General features: G+C 42.3%; 1 protein-coding gene across 1 annotated transcript in view; it reads left to right on the top strand.

Moving 5' to 3' along the window:
* phlpp1 (PH domain and leucine rich repeat protein phosphatase 1) overlaps positions 1–21,483 on the top strand; it is a 43,962-nt gene that overhangs the window by 8,934 nt on the left and 13,545 nt on the right. Inside the window, exons 2-4 of the mRNA XM_070918410.1 lie at positions 17,824–18,020; positions 19,127–19,252; positions 20,131–20,279. Coding sequence (XP_070774511.1) covers positions 17,824–18,020; positions 19,127–19,252; positions 20,131–20,279 — 472 coding nt within the window. The remainder of the gene's footprint in view (positions 1–17,823; positions 18,021–19,126; positions 19,253–20,130; positions 20,280–21,483) is intronic.

Below are 21,483 nucleotides of genomic sequence, written 5' to 3'. Positions count from 1 at the left end.
CTGATCAAATTTTAACTACTTTATATACTGTTGGTTAGTTTAATCTATAACAGTGTATCCTATTTTATAGAGTGATCATATGTTTTGTATGTAATATCTTAATCTTCTAAGTAACTTGTAACTACAGCTGTCATAAATATATTGTTAAAAGTTAAAAGTACAGTATTTCTCTGTGATATGTAGTGGAGTAGAAGTATTAAGTAGTAAAAATTGGAAATACTCAAATAAAATACAAGTGCCTCAAAATTGTACGTAGGTGAAGCACTTGAGTAAATGTACATTCCACCACTGTGTGTTGGATGCATTGTATAGAGAGGTATTTCTAATATTCTCCAAAAGCTGAACAAATGTCCCCAAACAAAACATTATACACTTCATTGCATTAAATTACACAGGTGTACCTCCATAAACTGGTAGATCAATACGAGATTTGTGAAACTTAAAGTCCAGTTTTCAGTTCAGAGTGTGCATGTGCAGCCAGTCTCAATCATTAACATGGCAATTTGCTTGTCTCATGCTGTTAGTTGTGCAGTCTGATAATCACCCAGGCCCTGCGGGAAAAAAGTAGAGCTGTCACCTGCTGCACCAGGAAGTTACCTCTCACTTTCTCTCCCCCATGTCCTTCTCCTTTGCATTTTATTATCTTTTCTCTCGCACGTGCTTATTTTTTGCTGGCCAGTCTGTATTCTGTCTCCACTTCCTGTTTTATTTGTGCCGTCTTTCTCATAAATACAGTTCTTTCGGCTACCACCCAGTTCAGTTCTAGCCCTCACTGCTTCCCAATCCCTCTGGTTAAAGACTTCCCTTCTTTAGTTCTTTTTTTTTTTCTCACTATCCTCCTCTTTTACAGCCCCCCCGCCCCCCTCCTCTCTCTCTCTTTCTCTCTCTCTCTCTCTCTCTCAGTGCCACTGTGTTCACATGGCCCCTGCATGTGACATGAAGCTGAGCCAAAACACCCCGGATGCCCGCTTCAGCCCTCCACTGTTCCAGACCTTGTTAAATTTCAAACAAAACAAAAGAAAAGGAAAGCAGGGAAGGGGGGAGAAGAAGAAGAAAGAGAAAAAGTGAGCACGTGGGGGCAGGGGAATGTGCAACAACATCACAATCTCATTCATTCACTCGTCCTGTCCCGGTGCATCATCAGGAGAGAGCAGCCCTTTAATATTCTCTCTCTCTCCCCCTTCACTCTTCTTGTGTGAAACCCTTCCTCTCGGTCTCTCCCTCCTTTCTCTCTGCTCTGAACCGGACTGATTGTAGCTTTAACCACAGATCTGGGGTCTGATTACTGTGTGGCCTGTCCTTCTGTGGGATTAAAGAACAACTGACTCTGTAGCTGTTGTCTTCATGGACACATTCCTTCTCAATTACTCCAAGACAACTGCTGCCCATCAGATGCATTTTTAATACATTATGGAATAGGAGAATAGCTGGACTAGAAATAATAACAGCCACTGTTTACCTTTATTATTGCTTGTGCTCTTCCCCTGTATGAATCTCCTTATTACTCCCCTTCAAAGGAATGCCACAACATGGCAGCCTTTAATATAAAGTCTCCCAGAGCAACGTGGATGCCTGCAACATCCCAGTGGCTCTCTGCCAGATTTAGCTAAACTAAGAGAGTCCTTCGCAGCTTCTGATAATGAATGGCATTAGAGGTTAAGTACAAGCAATAACAACAACGTGCTTATCGGCGTGTCAGCGGTCTACCCTCGGGGAAAACTTGGAAACTGAAAGTGATTTGACTGCCTTTCATTGTGGATTAGCGGCTAATAATTACAATCAGCGACACAAATCATGTCATTGTCATATAAAGACAGTTTCCTGGCATCATGCATAATGCATTACGATGGATGAGACACTGGAATCAGCTGGGCTAAATTTGTTGGCAAACTGCAACCAACAGCATGCATGTTACACAGTTGTTGTTTTGTGTTATTAGGGATTAAGTCACTTTCAGTTGAGCTAACTGATTAAATTCACTGCACATTCCTCTGGCAGTTAGTGGTTTTAAAAAAAAGTGTGTCAGCTTTGGTGTATTTGTGATATAAAATGGCACAAGTACTTCACTTTCATATCCTTGTTTATGAGCGAAACAAGTTCAGACAGGAGCCTCAAGCGGGCTGCAGTTTTCCGTCCGCCCAGCAGAATATTCATCCCACGAATCACACATACACACACACACACACACACACACACACCCCTCATGATATTACAGTACAGTACACTGATCTGGTATTCACGCTGTCTATTGCTCACTCCACTGCTATTTTAGTACTGCATCTATGAAAATGTTGCTGCCGCCTACTTAAATCTGCCTTTCTCTACTCAGGAATCTGTCTACTCGATGATTGGTAGCACATGCTCAGTACATAAAATCTGTTCACTGTAAAAAAAAAAAAAAAAAAGTCCATGTCATCTTTTTAAAACAGACTTTTATCTTTCATTACACATGGATGTATACCAACAATGTAGAGTGAAGTTACCAGTGATGCAGGTAACTTCACTCTACATTGTTGGAAATGGATGTGTAATAAAAGAAGATTATCATTGTTGTTGTACGCACACTTAGAGATAATTCCAGCACAGGAAAGAAAGTGTAATAAGATTTGTCTTTGTCACAGGCACATAATGTCACATTGTTTTCACCTTTGACCTTTAGACATGTGACCCTGCTGCTTCTGCTCACTTATTATGCCCACAGTTACTAACTGACTGGTTCATCATGTCATGAAGAATGAGGAGACGGGGATATGGTGGTTTCTGATGTAATTGGAGTTTTTGCTTATTATCTCAAAAATGTTTAACTTTCTGACACAATATGAATCCCTTCAGAATTGAGGCTTGAATTCCCTCTGTGTTGTCAGTGTTGCAAAATAAGAGCACGGTCTTACGAGCTGTATAATGCGCACTTAATACAGTTCATAAATCAGGAAGTAGGTTATTTATGCTGTGCTAAAAATCAGCAAATGGCATAGTATCACGTCTCACCCAGTGCTGCAACACAAACAATCCAGAATCAGAATCAGAATCAGAATCAGAAATACTTTATTGATCCCCGGGGGGAAATTGTACCCGATTATCTTTTGCACCCGATTATCTTTTGCAGTTTTGCTCTTTTGTGACCTTTTTAAATTTTTTCCCTCTAATGGACATCCATGCTGGCCTTCAGGCTGGGATAGTGGAGTTGTTGCAAATTCTCCATTAACGCCTCAATTTCTGTGTCAAAAATAAAATTCATACTAAAATCAAGATTAGTGTTGTTGGACCTGACTGAAATACAGAAGGTAATTCTGTTAATCATTTTTACTTTCCAGTCAGGTACAACTTTAACACTGTGGTTGATTCTGGTGAGATTAAAATATAGTTTTAAGTAGTTAAATTTTTGTGACTCTGTTTATGTTCAGCTGTGGATTTTGGGATATTGTAAAGGTTAAGTATATTAGCATTATCTGCTTGTTCCTTCCTATGAATTTTAGACTTTGTTGTATAGCTTTAGTGGTCTGTCAGATTTACTAAAAGAGAACTTCTGATGCTAGTATTGAGAAGGAGACACTTTTGGTTAAAGGCAATATTGACCATGACTATGATCTTGTTAAAAGGACCATGAGAATGACGAGGAGAGAAGGAGTGAGGGATTGAGTGGCGAGTTCTGAATGTGTTTCTATCAGCGACAGGCATTATTAATGCAGCGGTACAAATGAACAGGGAAACCCAGGGCGACAAACAGGCGGGAGTCCCTGCAAGCTAATTAATCACTGACATACACATAAACGCACACACACACATAGACTGGCATACGTGCGTGTCTATTCATGCGCACTCCATCATATTCAGCTCTAACCTTTTTGCGCGACATCAAACCTTCTCTGGCTTACCAATTAGCGTTCTCATCTCGCCTCTTTAGCCTCGGTATCAGAGGGAGGTGTTGTCAGCCTGCTCCTTTATCGCTGCTCTCCCTTTATCCCTGGCTCTCACATTTCACCCTCCCCTGATGCACTTCCCAGGGGGGTTGAATGCTAGGTGGGTAAGCCTAAACCACTGTGTCTGGGAGGGGGTTATTGTACTGGTGCTTAAGACGACAATACCTCACTCCCCTCTCTTTCTTGCTCTCTTTAAGCCCCCCCCCCCCATTCAGTATAAGGCGCTGCACTTTTATCAAGGCTGTATAGAGTGCTGCAGAGACAGGCTGCTGCTCTATACAGGCCATTAGCAACTGCTGAGTGACAGAATGCGGAGGCTGAAGTGACACAGTGACGCTGCTGATGAGCAACCGGTGCCATAAATTATGAGATAATATGTGTGTTTAAGAAACTTCTCACATGATTTGTGTACATCTTAGAAGATATGTGCAGCAGTATAATCATGTTTTTCTGATCTCGCTGTATCCATCTCATCTTGACAGTTCTTGCTATGGCTGGAGAAGGGCGGAGTATTTTTATTGGCGATTAATCACTATTTAGATTAAGCGACTAATCATTTTGTGTATGAAACCATGCCAATGAGCTCTTCCCAGACCCAAGGTGACGTTTTGAATTTGCTTGTTTTGTCTGACCAGCTCGAGAACAGAATTATATTTACAATTAAATAAAAAGGGGAAAAGGAGCAAATCCTCCCGTTCAGGAGGCCGGAACCAGCAAATCTTTGGTATTTTTGCTGAAAGGGGCACTCCACCAAACCAAGGATAGTTTACTTGTCAGGAGAAGTAGTGGTCACTGTGAAAACAATTGTAGAAGGTCTTCTGTGGCTTTCCATAGGCTGGTGAAATAACCTTTGTGATGTCATCAGGGTTATGTTGGCTTTGGCGTACATAGCCAGGGTATACCACCCTGAACTTCACTGCACATGTGACAAATGAAACCTTTAAATCTTTGTAAACTGGGGCTACAGTGTTTGATAGATATGGGAGACGTATCAGGCAGAAGGGGAAGTCTGACGCTATCAAGTTGCATTATGGGTAGTGTAGGATGCAGGAAATTTGAACTTGATCCATAGGAGGAACTAATAGTTAGGATATCTCGGCCTCTGCTGCATCGATTTTTACTGTTTTCTTCTTCTTCTTCTTCTTGCAAGTGCCCCAACTATATCGAAGTACAATACAATATCGCTTTAAATATATAACAAACGGTAAGCATGGATTAATCGACTAATTGTTCAGTACTAAACTGGAGTTGCAATGATCCATGAAAACAAAAATGATGTTCTGTATAATGGAGCTCACAGTGGGGATGCATGTCTCAGTTCATACTTTGTTTGAAAGCTTCTCCAGGCATAGAATCTATCATGATGTTGTCACACATTGTTTGCTGGCTTCTGGGATTTGCTTTAATTGCATCTGCACTACACGCCGCGGCCCGCCTCGGTGTCATTGTGCATGCATTGCCCGCTATCAAGCCTGATTATGTGTCCTCATGTGTTAGCGAGAGAGCTGTAGGACTGACGGCGAGTGCTGCATCATTCATGAGTGTGTGCCACCCTGTGCCTGGACTGCAGTGACCCGTAGCTGTCAACAGCGTATCCTTGAGCGTGAGGGCACAGCCTGTGCTGAGGACACACTGCAGGGACCTCTGGCATGTGGAGGGCTGTGGGTGGGGCCAGGGGATGGGTGTGCCAGTTTGGGGGCCGGAGAGGAAGCTATGAGCACAGAGGAGGGCTGAAGAGGACTCTTATATTAATGTGCTTCATTATCTGTCTCTTTTTGGAAGTTCTCTTTTCACTTCTCTTCCTCTTTGGGGAGGTCAGAGAGAATGATCTTCTACAGAGCAGCAACCCCGAGCCTCTGTGTGCTACATCAGGACACTTAAGCAGGAGAGACCCCGTACTGACATATTTCATAAGAAGGCTGGGGCTCTGTAAGGGTGTGAAGAAAGAGAGGTCAGGTGGTGAGTATGCTGGGCTAGAAAGGGTGATTTCCTGCCAGGACTGGCACATAAAACCACTCATACTTAAATCTGAACAGAGGAAAGTAGGTAGAGAAGAGATAGAGTGTGGATGACAGCTGGAGATGTTGAAGCCTGACGTTATATACTTAAGGGAATGGGTAATGGAGGAAGATAAGTAGGAAAAACGAGAAATTTCAGTTCAGCTGAGACCTTCTTTGCCCTCTGAAACATTAAAATATGCACACACACACACACACACACACACACACACACACACACACACACACACACACACACACACACATAGTTGAAACCTTTCCGGTAATAACCTGTGTGTGTGTGAGCAGGCAAGCAAGACAGAGACACATTACATAACTACATAACCCTGGCTCTCCTGCCAGTTTACTATCACACAACAGTAACTCGCACGTGTGCAGCCTTGCTTTATTTTGTGTGTGAAAGCGCATTTCTTGTTCTGTCACGGATTCATGACCTGCCACTAATTCATTATTTCTCCAACATGGAATAGCCATCCTCTTCCACACTGATGGACCGGTTTATCATGCATTTTAACTAATTTACATGGAACAGCATTACATAAACACTTGGAGGGTTTGACGGAGAATACATCTGACCTTTTGCTGGCAAGATATTAGGTGCTTACTGGGAGTGAGTGAGACATCAAAGAGTTTCTGAGTTGTTAAATTATGAGCGTTATATTAGTCTGGCACTATGTGATGCATTGTATTGTCAGAAAGAAAATGATGGATCACTAGGGGCAGACAATGCGCTTGGAGCAGCCACTGTGTCAGAAACACAACAGAAGAAGACAAGCAACTTGGGCAACATGTGTTCACTGTAGCTATACTTCTACCAAAGCAAATATGTTTCCTCTTCAAATGCCCTTGTTTTACTCTTGTCCTACGTATTTTGTGAGTTGTTTCCTGTGAATCCCATGTGCATGTGCACGCCATTTGAATATATAGAGGTAGCTAAAGAGTGAGAATATATTGATTAGTTATAACAGAATACATTCAAGCCATAAATAGTTTCAGCAATTGGATTTGATATGATGAAAATCTTGAGAATTATAACTTTAAACAAACCCACAGGTGAGCCAAATTTATTTGGACGAGAAACAAAGGCAAACAGTAAAATGAATACCAAAACTACAAACCAGTGTAATCATCCATCATAGTTCACAGACTGCGCTCTTGGTTGATCTTTTACCTATTGTATTTGCGCACACAGACTACGCATATTATCAGAATTGATATAAATGACGGCCAAAACTACAAGACCCAGGTTGTAATAAACTTTTATTGTCTTTTGTTTGCTCATGCAGGATTTTCTACAGTTACACAATTTTTAATTTTGTCAACACAAGAGGACGTCGTGTCTGGGTTTGTTTTGTCAGTTTTGTGGCGGTCTTAATTCTGCAATTTACAGCTGACTGAGATTAGCTCACCTCGCCTCACAGCTCTGTCCTCTCATGAGTCTTTCTGCCTGAGGTGACAGGATATGCCTGTAGCCAATTCCTTTTCTCTGTTTATCCATTTATTTATCTATATATACAGTATTTATTCCTTTCTCCATCCTTGCCATATCTGCTAGGCTTCATCTTGTTTTCTATTTCCTTTCCATCCTATACATCTCTCTTTATGTCCATCCCCCCTCTCTCTCTCTTGCCATCTTTCTACACCAGCATAGCTCCCAGTATTCATGCTTTTACTGCAACACGCATCTATGGACCCTCATTTTTTCTCCTGTACTTTTATTTATGTGTTTCACACACACGCTCACCCACAAACACACTAAATAATTCATTTGGGATTCATCTGCGTACTTTCACAGCCTTGCGATCATACTCAGATTGAAACGCATTTACAGTATTCAATTAATTTGTAGTATGCACCCACAAACACACGCACACACACATATACAGTATATACAGTATATTGTATGCATGAGCAAACACACAAACAACGGGGTTTAAAACAATCCCCAGAGCTGTGTGTGTGTGCTCTGAGCTAGCTGATCAGTGGGCTCGTGTTTTCCAATGTAAGGTTTCGTAACACACACTCATTACATAACAGCCACAGGAGTGGAGCTGGGAAGAGGGGGAGTGGAGAGAGGGAGCACACATCTATGTACGTCAGCATCTGACCATTCCACTGACAGAGGGAATCACTGGGGAAAATCTTCTCTTTTTTCACACATTGATGCCAGCACCTGCGATTCGAAGCATCCACAACGCAATTCCCCTTCTCTGTCCGCTGCATCTGGGTCTATTTTTAGTGGATATTGATTGAATGACATGATGAAGCATGTTCACAGTGTAGCGGGTGGTGTGAAGGACGGTGCAGCTGATGGAAAATGCTGGCATTTCTTTCACTTAAGGGCACATAAGTCATTTATTTGAAAACACATAGCCGCACAATGTGATTTATTAACGTCTTATGTGGCCTCTCTCATTGTAGTTCCTCATTCCAGCTGTCAGGCGCATGAGTTATGATTGCATATTTACACATTGTTTGCATCCGTTTCTGAATCTGCTCATAAACACAGATTTGCATCAGGTTAACATGACCTGATATGTGAAGATATGAAGTGGAGGGAGTGTCTTCTAGTGTGCATGAAGTCATGTCGGAAATTAAAAATGCAGAAGAGCAACTGAGTGTGCAAGTGGGTCAAATTCTAGTAAAAAAAAAAAAAAGGATATTTCAGCATTACTGAACGCACTACAAATCCTGCTTCAGGTCATCCCCCTGCCATAATGCATCCCCACACTGCCCCTACAGGTGGTGGATGGTCATGCATTGACCTGATAACTGGAGTTGTACAATGCCTTTAATAGCAAAGGGCTGTTTAGTTCCCTTCTCCCCAGGGGCAAAGGGTAATAATGGTTTGATGGGGAAGATATTGCAGGCTGTGACCTCATTTGGATTCAGGATGTGTTTCACTGGACTAAGAGAGGAGGTTTTGTATAGTGTCTGTGTGTATGTGTGTGTGTTTCTGGCCGATTGTGTCCTTCCTGGTGACATGCTTAAGAGAGATGAGCTATCAGAATTTGAGGGCATCCATCAAACTATTAATTATCCACTCAACCCTCTCTCCGGGGATGGAGGGGCGTCTCATGGTCATCTGGGCCACGGCAACTTATTTTCCCTGAGCCCCATGTCTCTCTGGCCCTGCTCCCTAATGCTACATCACCAGCTCAGAGCAGTGCAGACGAGTAAGGGCGGGAAGAGAAGAAGAAATGTCACCTCGACTGAGCTATTTAAGCTGAAGGATGTTCAGTGTCGTGACAATAGACAGGAGCACAAAGCGGTGTCACTCAGCTTTTCCTAGAGGGATTGGAGGCACAACTCCTCAGCACTCTCTTGAGAACAAAAACAAGAAATGCACACACACAGACAGCCTGTCGCCCTTTCCTGAATTATTGGTAGATATTGTTTTAGTACATTCCAGATAATTACAATTCTGTACTGTAACCCCCTTCTTTTTCACAAGTGTGGCTTAACCCATCTAAAATGCGTAACAATTTAATAATGTTTAATTGTTTTATTAATTAAGAGATAATGAAGGCAAGCTGCAACATGGATGATTAAATAAATACTCATCTAGCTAATCGACTGCTTGTGGCGCTGTCCAAACACTGCAGAGTTTACAGTTGTTTATATTGCTTTCACTGTTGACTGCACTTTTGAGTTGAGTATGCATTAATATATTGTAGATATTATAGACTCAACAACAGCTGGGTCGAGGTTATTTTGTCTGAATAAAACAAAACGGCAACTTAAAACCTAGAAACATGACCAGGGGTATAATCCTTGGTCCAAAAAAAAATAAAAAGATAGATAGCATGCAAGCAGTGACAATTCTTTAATTGATGCTCAATTTCTGCTGTGATGTTTATCAATAAAACACCTCTGGACAAAACTAGAACAATAAATGGTACTTAAACAAGACTAAGAGTCTACAGGCATGATAGCAGCTCTGTGAGGCTATGCTCTTGTGCTAAATGCTAACATCATCATGCTAACATGCGCACTCTGACAATGTTAATATGCTGATGTTTAGCCTGTTTAATGTATATCATGTTCACTGTCTTAGTTCAGCGGGTTGGCAGGTTAATGCTAATTAGCACTTAACACAAAGTATAGCTGAGGCTAATGGGAATGTCATTTCAGGTATTTTACAAATTGAAAATTTGATGTGATGATGCCGTTAGAGGAAAAGTAATGGGATCACCAAAGTTATTATAATTCATCCAGTGGGGACCATAAATGTAAATGTTTCATGGCAATCCATCCAATAGTTGTTGAGATATTTCAGTCTGGATCAAAGTGGCAGACCAACTGGTTAAACCAGCAGATCCTCAAAGAAACACCGCTAGTGTGGCTAAGAACTACCTGAAACAAAATAAAGCTGTCCAAGTACTCCTCAGCTCGTCCTTGTTTGATGTTTAGACTGCTGAGCATTTTGTTTGACACTTTGCCTACCTGACAGTCAAAATATTAAAAGCACTCAGTAAAATGCTCTGCCTGGGCTTCTTAAAAAAGTGAAGACAACATGGCTAACCCAGCATATTTATGCTGAACACGATTCAAAGCAAGAACACAGCGATAATGCATGAACATCTCACTTATTTCCCATGCAAACACGTACCTCATCTTCTTATCACTTCTACACAAAGGACAGCTTGACACATTTCACACATCAACACCTCCTCAGTCCCAGAGGGGGAGGCAGCCCCTTCTATCTCTATGGACCCATTTGTGTGAGAACATCTGGGAACTTTTAAAGAGGATGTTTGGAGGATTAAGAAGCAACTAATTAAGGATCACTCATCTCAGAAACTGTGAAACTGTGGGGCTTAAACGGCCTTCCTGAAAATCTCCGCTACGTGTGTTTTTCCACCCCCGCACATTCATAGTTCAACACGTGCATCGTTGTGAAAGGTGCAGAGAGGTAAAGTGTAATACGAAGAAAGATGTTGAGCACTGAGGTGAGTGCAGTGAGCAGCTTATCACCCGTGATGGCCTTTGCCACCTTCCAGCAAGGCTTGCCGAGTGCTGCCTGAGCAGACAGTTGGCTTAACACGGCCTGTCGCTTTGGATCCAAGTAATCACCTCAAGTTTTCCACGGAGACTGAGAGCGAAAGAGGGAGGGGAGATGGAGAAACAAATAAAAGGGTGGAGCAATTTGGGCAAAGGGGCAGAGCTGATCAGATGCGGGAACCACATCCTTCCATTGGCCTTTCAAACACACACCTTAAAGTAGATGCATTTTGACATTCTGTGTGCGCATGTGTGTGTGTGTGTGAGGGACAGTGCAGCTATTTGTGTTGCAGAGTAACAGCTGGCATCGCTCTGTCGTTATTTTTACATCCTTTCTCCAACAACTTTCCTCAACTCAACCAGTTTGCTCTTTTTAAGTTAAAATCTCCAACTAGGCACATATTATTTAATGATTCGTTTGATGGTTCATTAGAGTATACATTTTTTATAAATGCTTCCTAATAATTAGATCTTTAATGAGATGCTTCAGTGCTGGAGATATAAGAGCCCAGTATAAACTTAGAAGCATTTATAAGTCCTAGAGTCTTGCCATCCGGTACATCACATCTGTCGCCGCCTATAGAATAAGTGTGTGTCTACGCATGCTTGTGCTCCGCTGTGACTTATGTGGGTCATCGATGCCCTACGGTACGGCATGCCCAGTCCTGCAGTGGAGGTGTGCGGATGTCGGGTTGCATTTAGCAGGGCAGGATGATTAACCAGGGATGTGTCCTTGTTATTACTGAGAAGAGCCAGAAGAAAGAAGTGTTGATCTGTTTAATGGGAGATGGATGGAGCGAGGTCAGCCTTGAGTACTGATCGCTAACAATGATGGATAATGGGGGCAGCAGGGAATCTGGGAGGCAGCTCTGTAGCCTGGTAGTGGAAACACTAGCTCAGAATACTGAAGTTAAGCAACCAGGGGTTGTTTCCTCCATGTCAATGTGGTTGACTTTGCATAAATACACCATATATACTATATAGATACATACTGTATCAATATTTAGAGATGTCTTGTTGAAGCTGCACACTGCTAGTAGCAGCTGTTACACATCTGCATGCGCATTCTGGATCTATAATGTGTGTTTCACAGGCTTAAAGTCATGATTTCAACTGAAAATGCAAAGTGCCAGTTTCCCATTACTACAGGGATGTGCTACCATGTATTGTCATAGCAGTACGCTAAAATCGTTTCAAAAAGTTGCAGATGCAGATGATGATAGTTTATCAGTAGGAAGCAAGACTCGTGGTAGCACAAATAAAAAAAATTTGCCTTTGCTGGCCAACGCTTGCTCTGAGGTTATTAGTTGGTGTGTTTAAAGGCCACACAAGGTCACCAAAGGCCTCTGAGAGGTGGAATCCACATCTACTGGATTTTCCCACAGTCAAACATGCTGCGTTCAAGAACTTATTTCGGTATTACAGTACCACTATCTGGAATCAGTTAGACAAGTCTGCAAGAACAATGATATCTGGACACTTGTGCTTGTACACTTGATCGACCAACTGGGTTTAACTTGCCTTATTGTTTGTGTTTAATATATATACCAAGGGCTCCCTGGAAAGCTGTATTGATACTGAGTGGATTAGTGGAATAAAGAAAATTGATTGATATACACACAAGGAAAATTAGGTATCAAGTACATCCCCCAACCAATCATGTTTCACTATAATATTTACAAACATTACTGATATGAACAAACTTTTTACAGCTTTGCAAACCTTTGATAACTTGGATTTAGTTGTTGGTTGAGAGTGACAGCAGGTTCTAAATTTTAGTTAATGCGTTTTGGTTCTCTTTACATTTGATTCACTGATTGTTCATTTAAGTTTCTGCAGGGATAGTTTTCACCATTCAAAGTGAGATTAGTAATATAAGGCGCTTGCTCATTGGCCCAGTACGAGCTTGTGTGTATTTATGTGTGTGCATTTGAGCAGTTGGGGTGCGCACACATGGGTATTGGAGCCTAGTGTGGAGCGGAAACACTCTTTTCCTGAGCTCGGGGAAAAGGAAGGAAGTTATCTCCAGTAAACACACAGTAGTACTCCTGCGTACAGTAGGTCTAGGAATAGACTATGACTTCTGCACATGAACACACCCACCTTGCAGGGCCTGTCTATTATTTTTAAATTCACATCTTATGCATCGCCCATAGATTATGGGATGACCACCATGACGAACATCATCGCTGCTCAAAATATTTCGAGTGTAGGTGGCCTGTGGTTCATGCATTTGGAATATAGCAATTGTCTCTTATAATTTCCTTCCCCTCCTGGAGGGTTACCAAGAGATCCTGCTTTTTTCTGGCCCACCCCTGTAAACAGGATGCTCACGTGGGAGTCCCACCCGTCTCCCTGCTTCCTCCACTGTGCATTCCCAGGTCCAGACTGAAACGTTTGCCTCCATCCAGCCATCCCACGTCCATGTGAGATGGTTGTAAATGGCAGCATCCACACAGGAGCGGCTTTCAAACTTCTCTTATCACAGAAGCAGCCCACTCAAACTGTCTGCATTGTTCTCCCTCTGCAAAGTCTCTGGCTGTTTTTGGTCCATCAACATTCAAGTGGGGGGGGGGGGGGCAATTAGATGGATGCACATATGGAGATGGTTAATCACTGTCACTGTGTCAGTGTGTGTGGATGTCAGCGAGGGGAAGAGTAGGAGGAGGAGTAGGGTGCGTGTGTTTGTGCATATGCTTGTGTGGGAGAGAGCACATTCCAACAAAAGGCCTAAAAATAGTAGGAATATGCCCATGTGACATATTGAGGCTAAAAGCTTGTGAATAATTTGTCTAATGCAACACATACCCCCTTCCTAAGCTCAGTCATGAAAATATGCGCCTGCTGGTTACCTCCGCCAGCCTGCGAAGTTGGAAGGGGGTAACCAGTCTGTTCAGTCTTCAGTCACGCCAGTTAGTTAGCAAGATGTCACATGGATTTGGATGAAATTTGGTGGACGATAGCTCTCGGCCTAAAGAAAACTTGATTCTGTTGTTGTGTTCCGCTGTGTTAATTTGTTCCCTCCTTTTATTTGAATTTAGAGCAGACGCATCGCAGTTCATGTACTTAAACCAAGAAAACATCAAGTATAAGCCTTGTTTTTCAAAGGAAACCTAAATAGCAACATGATAATATCAATGTATTGATATTTAAGTTATGTGTAAAGTGTTTTTAGGTCCATGCTGGTAAATATTTCCCTTTAAAAATCCTATCTTCAGTTCGCTTCCTTATCTCATCTTCGTTATCTCTATGTTATCCCTATGTTTCCTCCTAAAGGAAACTTCAGACCCCAGTTTAACTCACTTATCTAAACCACTTATTTGGAAGTGAAAACAAAAGTGGACACCTGTTATATTTGTCCGTTGCCATGTAAAAACTATTTGTGTGTACAACTGATGTGCACTGGTTTATACAATTTAGATTTGGATTAAACTGATTAAAGATTTGTCTAATCGCTGTGATTTGTGTGGTTGTCCTGTGCTCTTTGTTTTAAGGCCTTGTCTTGCCAAGCTACCTTAATATCAGTAATGAAGTTGGTTCATGAAATGTAACCACACTCAATAGGAATGATGGTCAAAACTATGAAAATCATTTCTTTAGGAATTTCCTCCACACTCTCTCTCTCTTCCCAAAACAATACCCCACAAAACGTTTGGCATTTTGCTCCCAGCCAGCAGCTATACCACACACGAGTGTACACATACTCACAATAATACAAAACCCCTGTCATTTAATAGCATTTCATGTGGAGTGGATGGTAATGATGACCCTTTAAAGAGAGATAAAAACCTGCAGTTTCGTTGGCTCCCTGCACACTCCACTCGTTTCCGGAGTGCAATTAAATGATGTGGAGATCAACAGTGGAGGGGAGGGGGACGGAGAAGGGACAGTCTGGAGGTTTTGGATGAAAACAAAACATCCAGTTTCACTTATTCACTTTTTTTGCAGTTTACAAAACCTATACCACTTGAGTATTTATGGCCCTTTTTAAATGTTGTGTCCCAGTTTAGAGAAGGATAGAGGGCAGTAAGAATTTGTACTTCATGTAATCACAATAGCTAAAGATGTCTGTGAGCATTTTGAAGGCATTATAATTAAAAAGTACAAATCTAACTAGTCTTTTATTCAGATATTTGGGTTTGTTTGCTAACAGTGTAATGCCAAATGGAATTTCAGTATTCTTTAAACAATTTTAAACATTAACCTGTAAGTACTGCATGAGAACAAAGAATTTGGAATATTACAGATGTCTTTCATATCCTGATAGCTCATTAAATCATATTTATCCATATTTATCTCTTTATCTCTAATTTATAATTGCCAGCTTTTGGTTGCTGCTGAAGTAAAGGCAGACTGCCAGAGCAAAGAGAGAAATTATGAAAAAGAGGTGTGCTTTTATGCTACTTAAATTTGCATATACAGTATATTATAGATAGCATCGCCGCTTTGTGCACAGTGAACTGCATTTGCTATTGTAGGGACATATTTAAGTTGGCATTGCCTTGAGGCAGGTTTATAAATAGTCCTTCATTTAAAGGAGTAAGAGACACACCTTTTTTCCCAGAACCACCATCTTGTGTTAAAGCAGTTTAAACACAAATGGATGTTACTTTTGCTTATTTTGCAAAATATCAAGCGTACTTGACTTTGCAATTCCATATAAAATAAATATTAATGCTAGATTGCAGTATTATGCTATGCATGCTGTTAGGAAGGTCTAACGTGTGTCTAACATGTGTGACTTTATAATCCACAGTGTTGCATTCTCACTTTTTCTCAGAAAAGTAGTAAGACGGCTGCATCTTTGCACGTTATGCACTGGTTATGTTAAAGCATACCAAGACAGCACACACTTATAGTCAAACAAGACTCCTGATAGACATTTAATAATAGTGTGTTATGTTACACACTCAGCATTTAGTCAAAGCAAATATCCTTTTGCAAACTAGGCTATTGATTCTGCTGTGAACACAAGATTAGCTTGTAGCACAGAGGAAAGGTCAGGGCTCAGTGGCTGCGCTGGTTTAAAAAAAAAAAAGATGATTGCCAGTTTGTATAAAACTCTGCCTCTTGGATAAGGAGATTTCAGCTGTGTGTATGTTAGTGACAATCATTAGAATAAAATGTATGTGTGTATGCTTATGTATGCGTCGTCATGACCTCAGGTTTAGCCACATCAGCTCAAATAAGCAGTCTTCTGGTCAGAACGTTATTAAACTCTGCTGAGTGCGTTGGATGGTAGCAGTGTGCAGTACAGTACTCTACCGTGTTAGCCTTACAGTCGGCATGTGAAAGACCTGAATTATTTAAAGCCATGAGAGTGTGTGCAAGTTCACACTTGCTTACCCTACTGACTCTTTCTTCCTCTCTTAACTCACCTCCACCCCTCCTCTGCTTCAGTCTGCGTGTTTGGAGTGAAGTGGAATATGTGTGAAGGAGACAGTGCAAGATGGATGCAGCTAGTTTACAGTAGGCCACAGGATGTGAGACATTTTCTACGGCCATCTGTCGCTTGGAAAGGAAAACTTGGTTAACCACGCCATGAATCTTTTGGCCGAATAGGAAAACAGTGAGGTTAAAAATGTTGCGAGCAAAAAACAAAACCATAGATAGAATTGAGAAACAGAAAGCCAGGCAGCCGGACAGACTGAAGAGAAACGACAGGGGGGAGGACAGAGCATGCCAGCCCAGGGAGGTTTTTGCGGAGGTGGAGGTAGACAGAAAGCAGGTGGATGTTTAGACAGAACGATAAGACAGCCTGGCTGACAGAATGCCTGATAAGCAGCCTGACTGTCAGGTTTGGCAGGCTGGCGGTGAAGCGAGAGAGCAGGGTAAAGGGAGAGAGGTGGATAGATAGGTAAAACAGAATAAAGGCAGCTCAGAAATTGTAAGAGCATAATTTCGAAGAGGTGCACCTGGTATTGAATTTGAGACTCTATTAATGTAGAGCTGCACTGAATGCAAATCCTTTTCAATTCCACGTGCAAAGTTGGACATCCAAGGCGGACAGTTCATTTCAGTGCAGTGTATTTAGATCTTATGCTAACCCAGCATTGTGATGGTGTTATGGTGAGAGCTTTCCTGCTAACCGCCGTTGGTATATTTCTCATTTTGTGGCGTTACTTAGTGGCTAGCCACACACATTAGTTTTTAACCATGCAAGCAGCTGTCCAGACTGAAACATCTCAACAACTACTGGATGGGTTTCCATGAAATTGTGTACAGAAATTCATTGTCCCCAAATGATGAAAGCCACTGACTTTGCTGATCGCCTGACTTTTCATCTAGCGCCACCAGCAGTTCAAAGTTTTCACTTGTCCTGTAAAACACCTCAACATCCACTTGATGGATTGTCACAAATTCATGGTTCCCAGATGATGTATCCTAATGATTTTGGTGATCCCTTGACTTTTTCTATAGTTTTTTAGTGAAATGCATCAACACTGTTGGATGGATTGCCGTGAAATCTGGTACAGACATTCATGTTCCTTGCAGGATGAATTGTAATAATGCGATGACCACTTTATGTTTCATCCAACAGCATCATTAGCTCAAAATTTTGAGTTGCCCAATACTTTGGTTCGTGACCAAATGCCTGTAAAATTAATGACATTCCTTTCTGCCTCAGCTGTACTTACATCAGCATGTTAGCTTTGTCATTTTTAGCATGTTTACATTAGCATTTAGCTCAAAGCAACGCTACTTGATATATAAGTGGCATTGTGTACCTGTCTTGAAAATGACTACTATGAAAAGAAAGTGTATTCACTGGTGGTATGCTCATTCTTTTCCTTAAGCAGGACCCCTAATCATTTGACAGACCTGTGTTGAGGTCAGTCTACAGTGCTAACTACACAAAATCTCTCTTTTCTTTGTTCTAGGGAAGCCCCAAAGCATTGAGAGCTCAGAGCGGGTCCAGCTGTCGGGGACATACAACGTTCGGAAAGGGAAGCTCCAGCTACCGGTCAACCGCTGGACCAGACGGCAGGTCATCCTGTGTGGCACCTGCCTCATCGTCTCCTCTGTCAAGGAGAGCCAGACGGGGAAGATGCACATCCTGCCCCTCATTGGAGGAAAAGTATGTCTAAATCACACCACAACAGGGCACGGCTGGCATCGTCTAATTGTTTTTTTTTTCTTTTCTCATCCAGGTCTTTTATGGTGATGTTATGTAATTTATGCTTTCGATCATAAACTCATAATGTCATATCTCCAGAGAGTGACCTGATAAAGTCACTCTTATTACCCTCTGCAAATGTCTCCCGGCGCAGTGAAGTTTGTTCTTGATGACATTTCACCTTCAACAATTGTTTGTCCTTTGGTGCGACATCCAGTAATGCTTCCTGCTTTGTTCATTTCAGCTCAAGGTCAAACAAAAATGGGGCATGCCAGGTTTTTAATAATCAAAATGTTTTCAGCATTCTGTAGGGATGTTTTTGTCCATTTCTAATCTGGAGTCAAGAGGTGCTATAATGTTTAGTGTAATGGATCACTGTAGCATTCAAGTAGCCTTATTTATCTCCCTAATAATGACCTTTATCCATTTATTGCTTTATGGATCTGTGTATCTGCAAGGCCGCCAAATAAGCTCTGAGGGCTCTCCTGAAAAGCCCTTTCTACCAGTCTGCCTGACACAAAGGACGCTCCATACCCCACCACACCCAGTTTATAAACATTTCACACACAACACATGACCTCTAGTCAACCATTCATCCATACACTGCCTCTTCGTGTGCCTGTGTGTGTGGTGAGTTTGTATGCATGTGTGCCAGTATTCTATTCAAACACTGTAACTAGTTAGCTATTCATTCACAGAGACCATGTGCTTGAGTGTGTGTGACTCTGCGTGTCTAAAAAGAAAATTCACATACATTTATTCTTGCTCACGCACATGTTCATTATATGATCATGCGTGCCTTATATATTTTCATGAATATGCTTCTGGTTGACCGACTTTGTCCACCCTGCAGCAATTAAGCATCTTATTTTCTTCAACGGAAGTGGTTTCAAATAAGAAATAATATATTGAGACGTCCATGTGTCAGCTTTTCCCCTTTGTTTCCTTTTATTTCATGTCTCTAACTCTATAGGCATGGGGTTATTGTTTATATTCAGAGGGGGGTCAGAGATGTCAGTATTTCAGACTGTAATGTCACTCCTATGTGTGTGTGTGTCGTGCTGCAGGTGGAGGAGGTGAAGAAGCACAGTCACTGCTTGGCCTTCAGCTCAGCGGGGCCTCAGAGTCAAACCTACTACGTCAGCTTTGACAGCTTCACGGAGCACCTGCGCTGGCACAGACACGCTGCCAAGGTACTGTGTGCACATGTGCATGAGAGTTAGAGAGAGGAAAGGAGAACATAAGCATATGCTCCCCGGCGCTACTTACGGGTCAGCTGCATTGTATATCAGAACACGCGTGACTGCAAGTTGAAGTATGAAAATATGGCACTGCGACCCACCTCGATCCCACTGCCCGTGTGAGCTGAGTGGATTGAAAACTGCACATATTTCACAGCTGTCCACTCTGTAGTATATAACCTACGTGTCTCTGGGTGCACTCGCACACATAAACACCACTCATGGCTCTCTCTCTCTCTCTCTCTCCTTTCTCTCATTTGAACTCAAGTAGGCCATAGCCAGAAAACCTCTTTTTCTAAATATTAACAGGGACTTGCATGTCACCATCACCCAGAGGGCCACTCAGAATAGAAGCCCGGATAGAAGCAGCACGTGCCCCAGTGACGACTGCTGAGCCTCTAGCTAACTCCACTCTGACAAGCTCGAGTTCACAGACTGTAGATTTTCTCCTTTTAAGACGAGGTGGACGTTTATGCAAATTAAATGCATTTCATTTTAGATGACAGCTTGTATGTTTCTGTAAATTTGACTAACAAATGATTACAAGTTAACTGCTCTACACACCTGCAGTTAACAAGATTACACAATGATGTAATGTGTGATGTTAGGTCACTAACCTGTTGGACTTTCCCTCGACTTCTCCTGACTCCCTAATCCTAAGAAGATTTGGCCATTGAATAGCATTTGACCCCTTAACAGCAAGCTCCGCACATACAGTGAACTAGTAAAGTCGTGTGTGGTAGAGATAATCCTGTTTAACTCGTTTCACGTTTCTCTTTCTCTCTGTTACCTCTCCACTTTTTCTCGCTTTCCTCCCCACCTCCATCTAGATGGTGTCCCAGAGAATCAACTCGGTAGACCTGTCCTGCTGCAGCCTGGAGCAACTTCCTCCCAACCTCTTCTACAGCCAGGACCTCACCCACCTCAATCTCAAACACAACTTCCTGCCGGCAGACCAGCGGCTGCAGCAGCTGCAGAGGTACAATGCCATTGTAAATCTATAGTAAACACACCTGGGGCTAAACTATAAGGAGGGAAAGAGGCAGGAAGAAGGAAAAAGATAAGAAAGGAGTGGACGGACTTGAAGAGGCGTTACAGGTGGAGGAGACAGTTCAGGGAGGTTTGGATGGCCTGGTTTGGGCAAGATGAGACTTGAGAAGGTTTGGCAAAGCTTAGCATAATTTGGCCACAACAGGAGCTGGGCTGGGTTGTTGTACAAGGAGGGGAGAGATGAGACACTTACACAGTGAGGCTTCACTAGACACAGCAGGTCATGGCTGGCTGGTTTGGACAGCTTTAGCTTTCGCCTGCAATTTGTGAGCCATCGACCTGAGCAGTCTAGGACTGGGGCCATTGGCACACTGGGACCAAAGAGGCAAGCCAGGGCTGTGCTGTACCAGGCTAGGCCAAACGAGCCCAGAGCCCAGAGGGGTAGATGCATCTGCAGGGAAGCTTTTAATGTGCCTGGCCTCCCTCACTCTCTCTCTCTGTGGGCACCATCTGCTGCGTGCTTATCATGGTCCCAGATTAAAGCCCACAGCCAAGACGTGTGTGTGTGTGTGTGTGTGTGTGTGTGTGTGTGTGTGTGTGTGTGTGTGTGTGTGTGTGTGTGTGTGTGTGTGTGTGTGTGTGTGTGTGTGGTCCTGTGTATGTGCACGTGCATATATTTGCATTCACGTACACTGTGGTACATGTGCACGCCTGTCACAGCGTTTCTTTCTGAAGATTATTGCCAGAAGATTTTTATGGTTTAAGTGAGTGAATTGTGTGAATTTGATGCTTGAGCATGTGTGAGCAATGTGTGCTGCAGAATGGAGCGTCTGTATGTGAGAGAGAGTTGCTTGCTTGTATGCGACAGAAAAAGTGGCTGCAGGCTACAGATTTGGGGTCAGTGCATACAAAATCTTGATACAGTATGGCATTCATTTTTTTTTTTTCTTTTTTCAAGATGACTACACTGGCAGGAATATGTATTTGTGTGTGTGTGTATGGCTGTGCATGCGTGTGCGTCTTCCTGAGAGAAAATTATGAATGAGTAGGAGGTCAGGATTTGATGTTGCTCTATCACGGCCATTTTCTGAATCATCTTTTGTCTTTTTTAATCCTCGGAATAATGACTGCCGTTAAAAAGACGACGATGTGAGGGACATAACCGGTTTTTAAATCTGAGTGAGTGATGCACA

Source organism: Enoplosus armatus, chromosome 14 (genome assembly GCF_043641665.1).
Source record: "Enoplosus armatus isolate fEnoArm2 chromosome 14, fEnoArm2.hap1, whole genome shotgun sequence".
NCBI classification, from domain to species: Eukaryota; Metazoa; Chordata; class Actinopteri; order Centrarchiformes; family Enoplosidae; genus Enoplosus; species Enoplosus armatus.
Note: the sequence above shows the minus strand (reverse complement) of the source record. Positions and strands in the feature narration are given on the sequence as shown.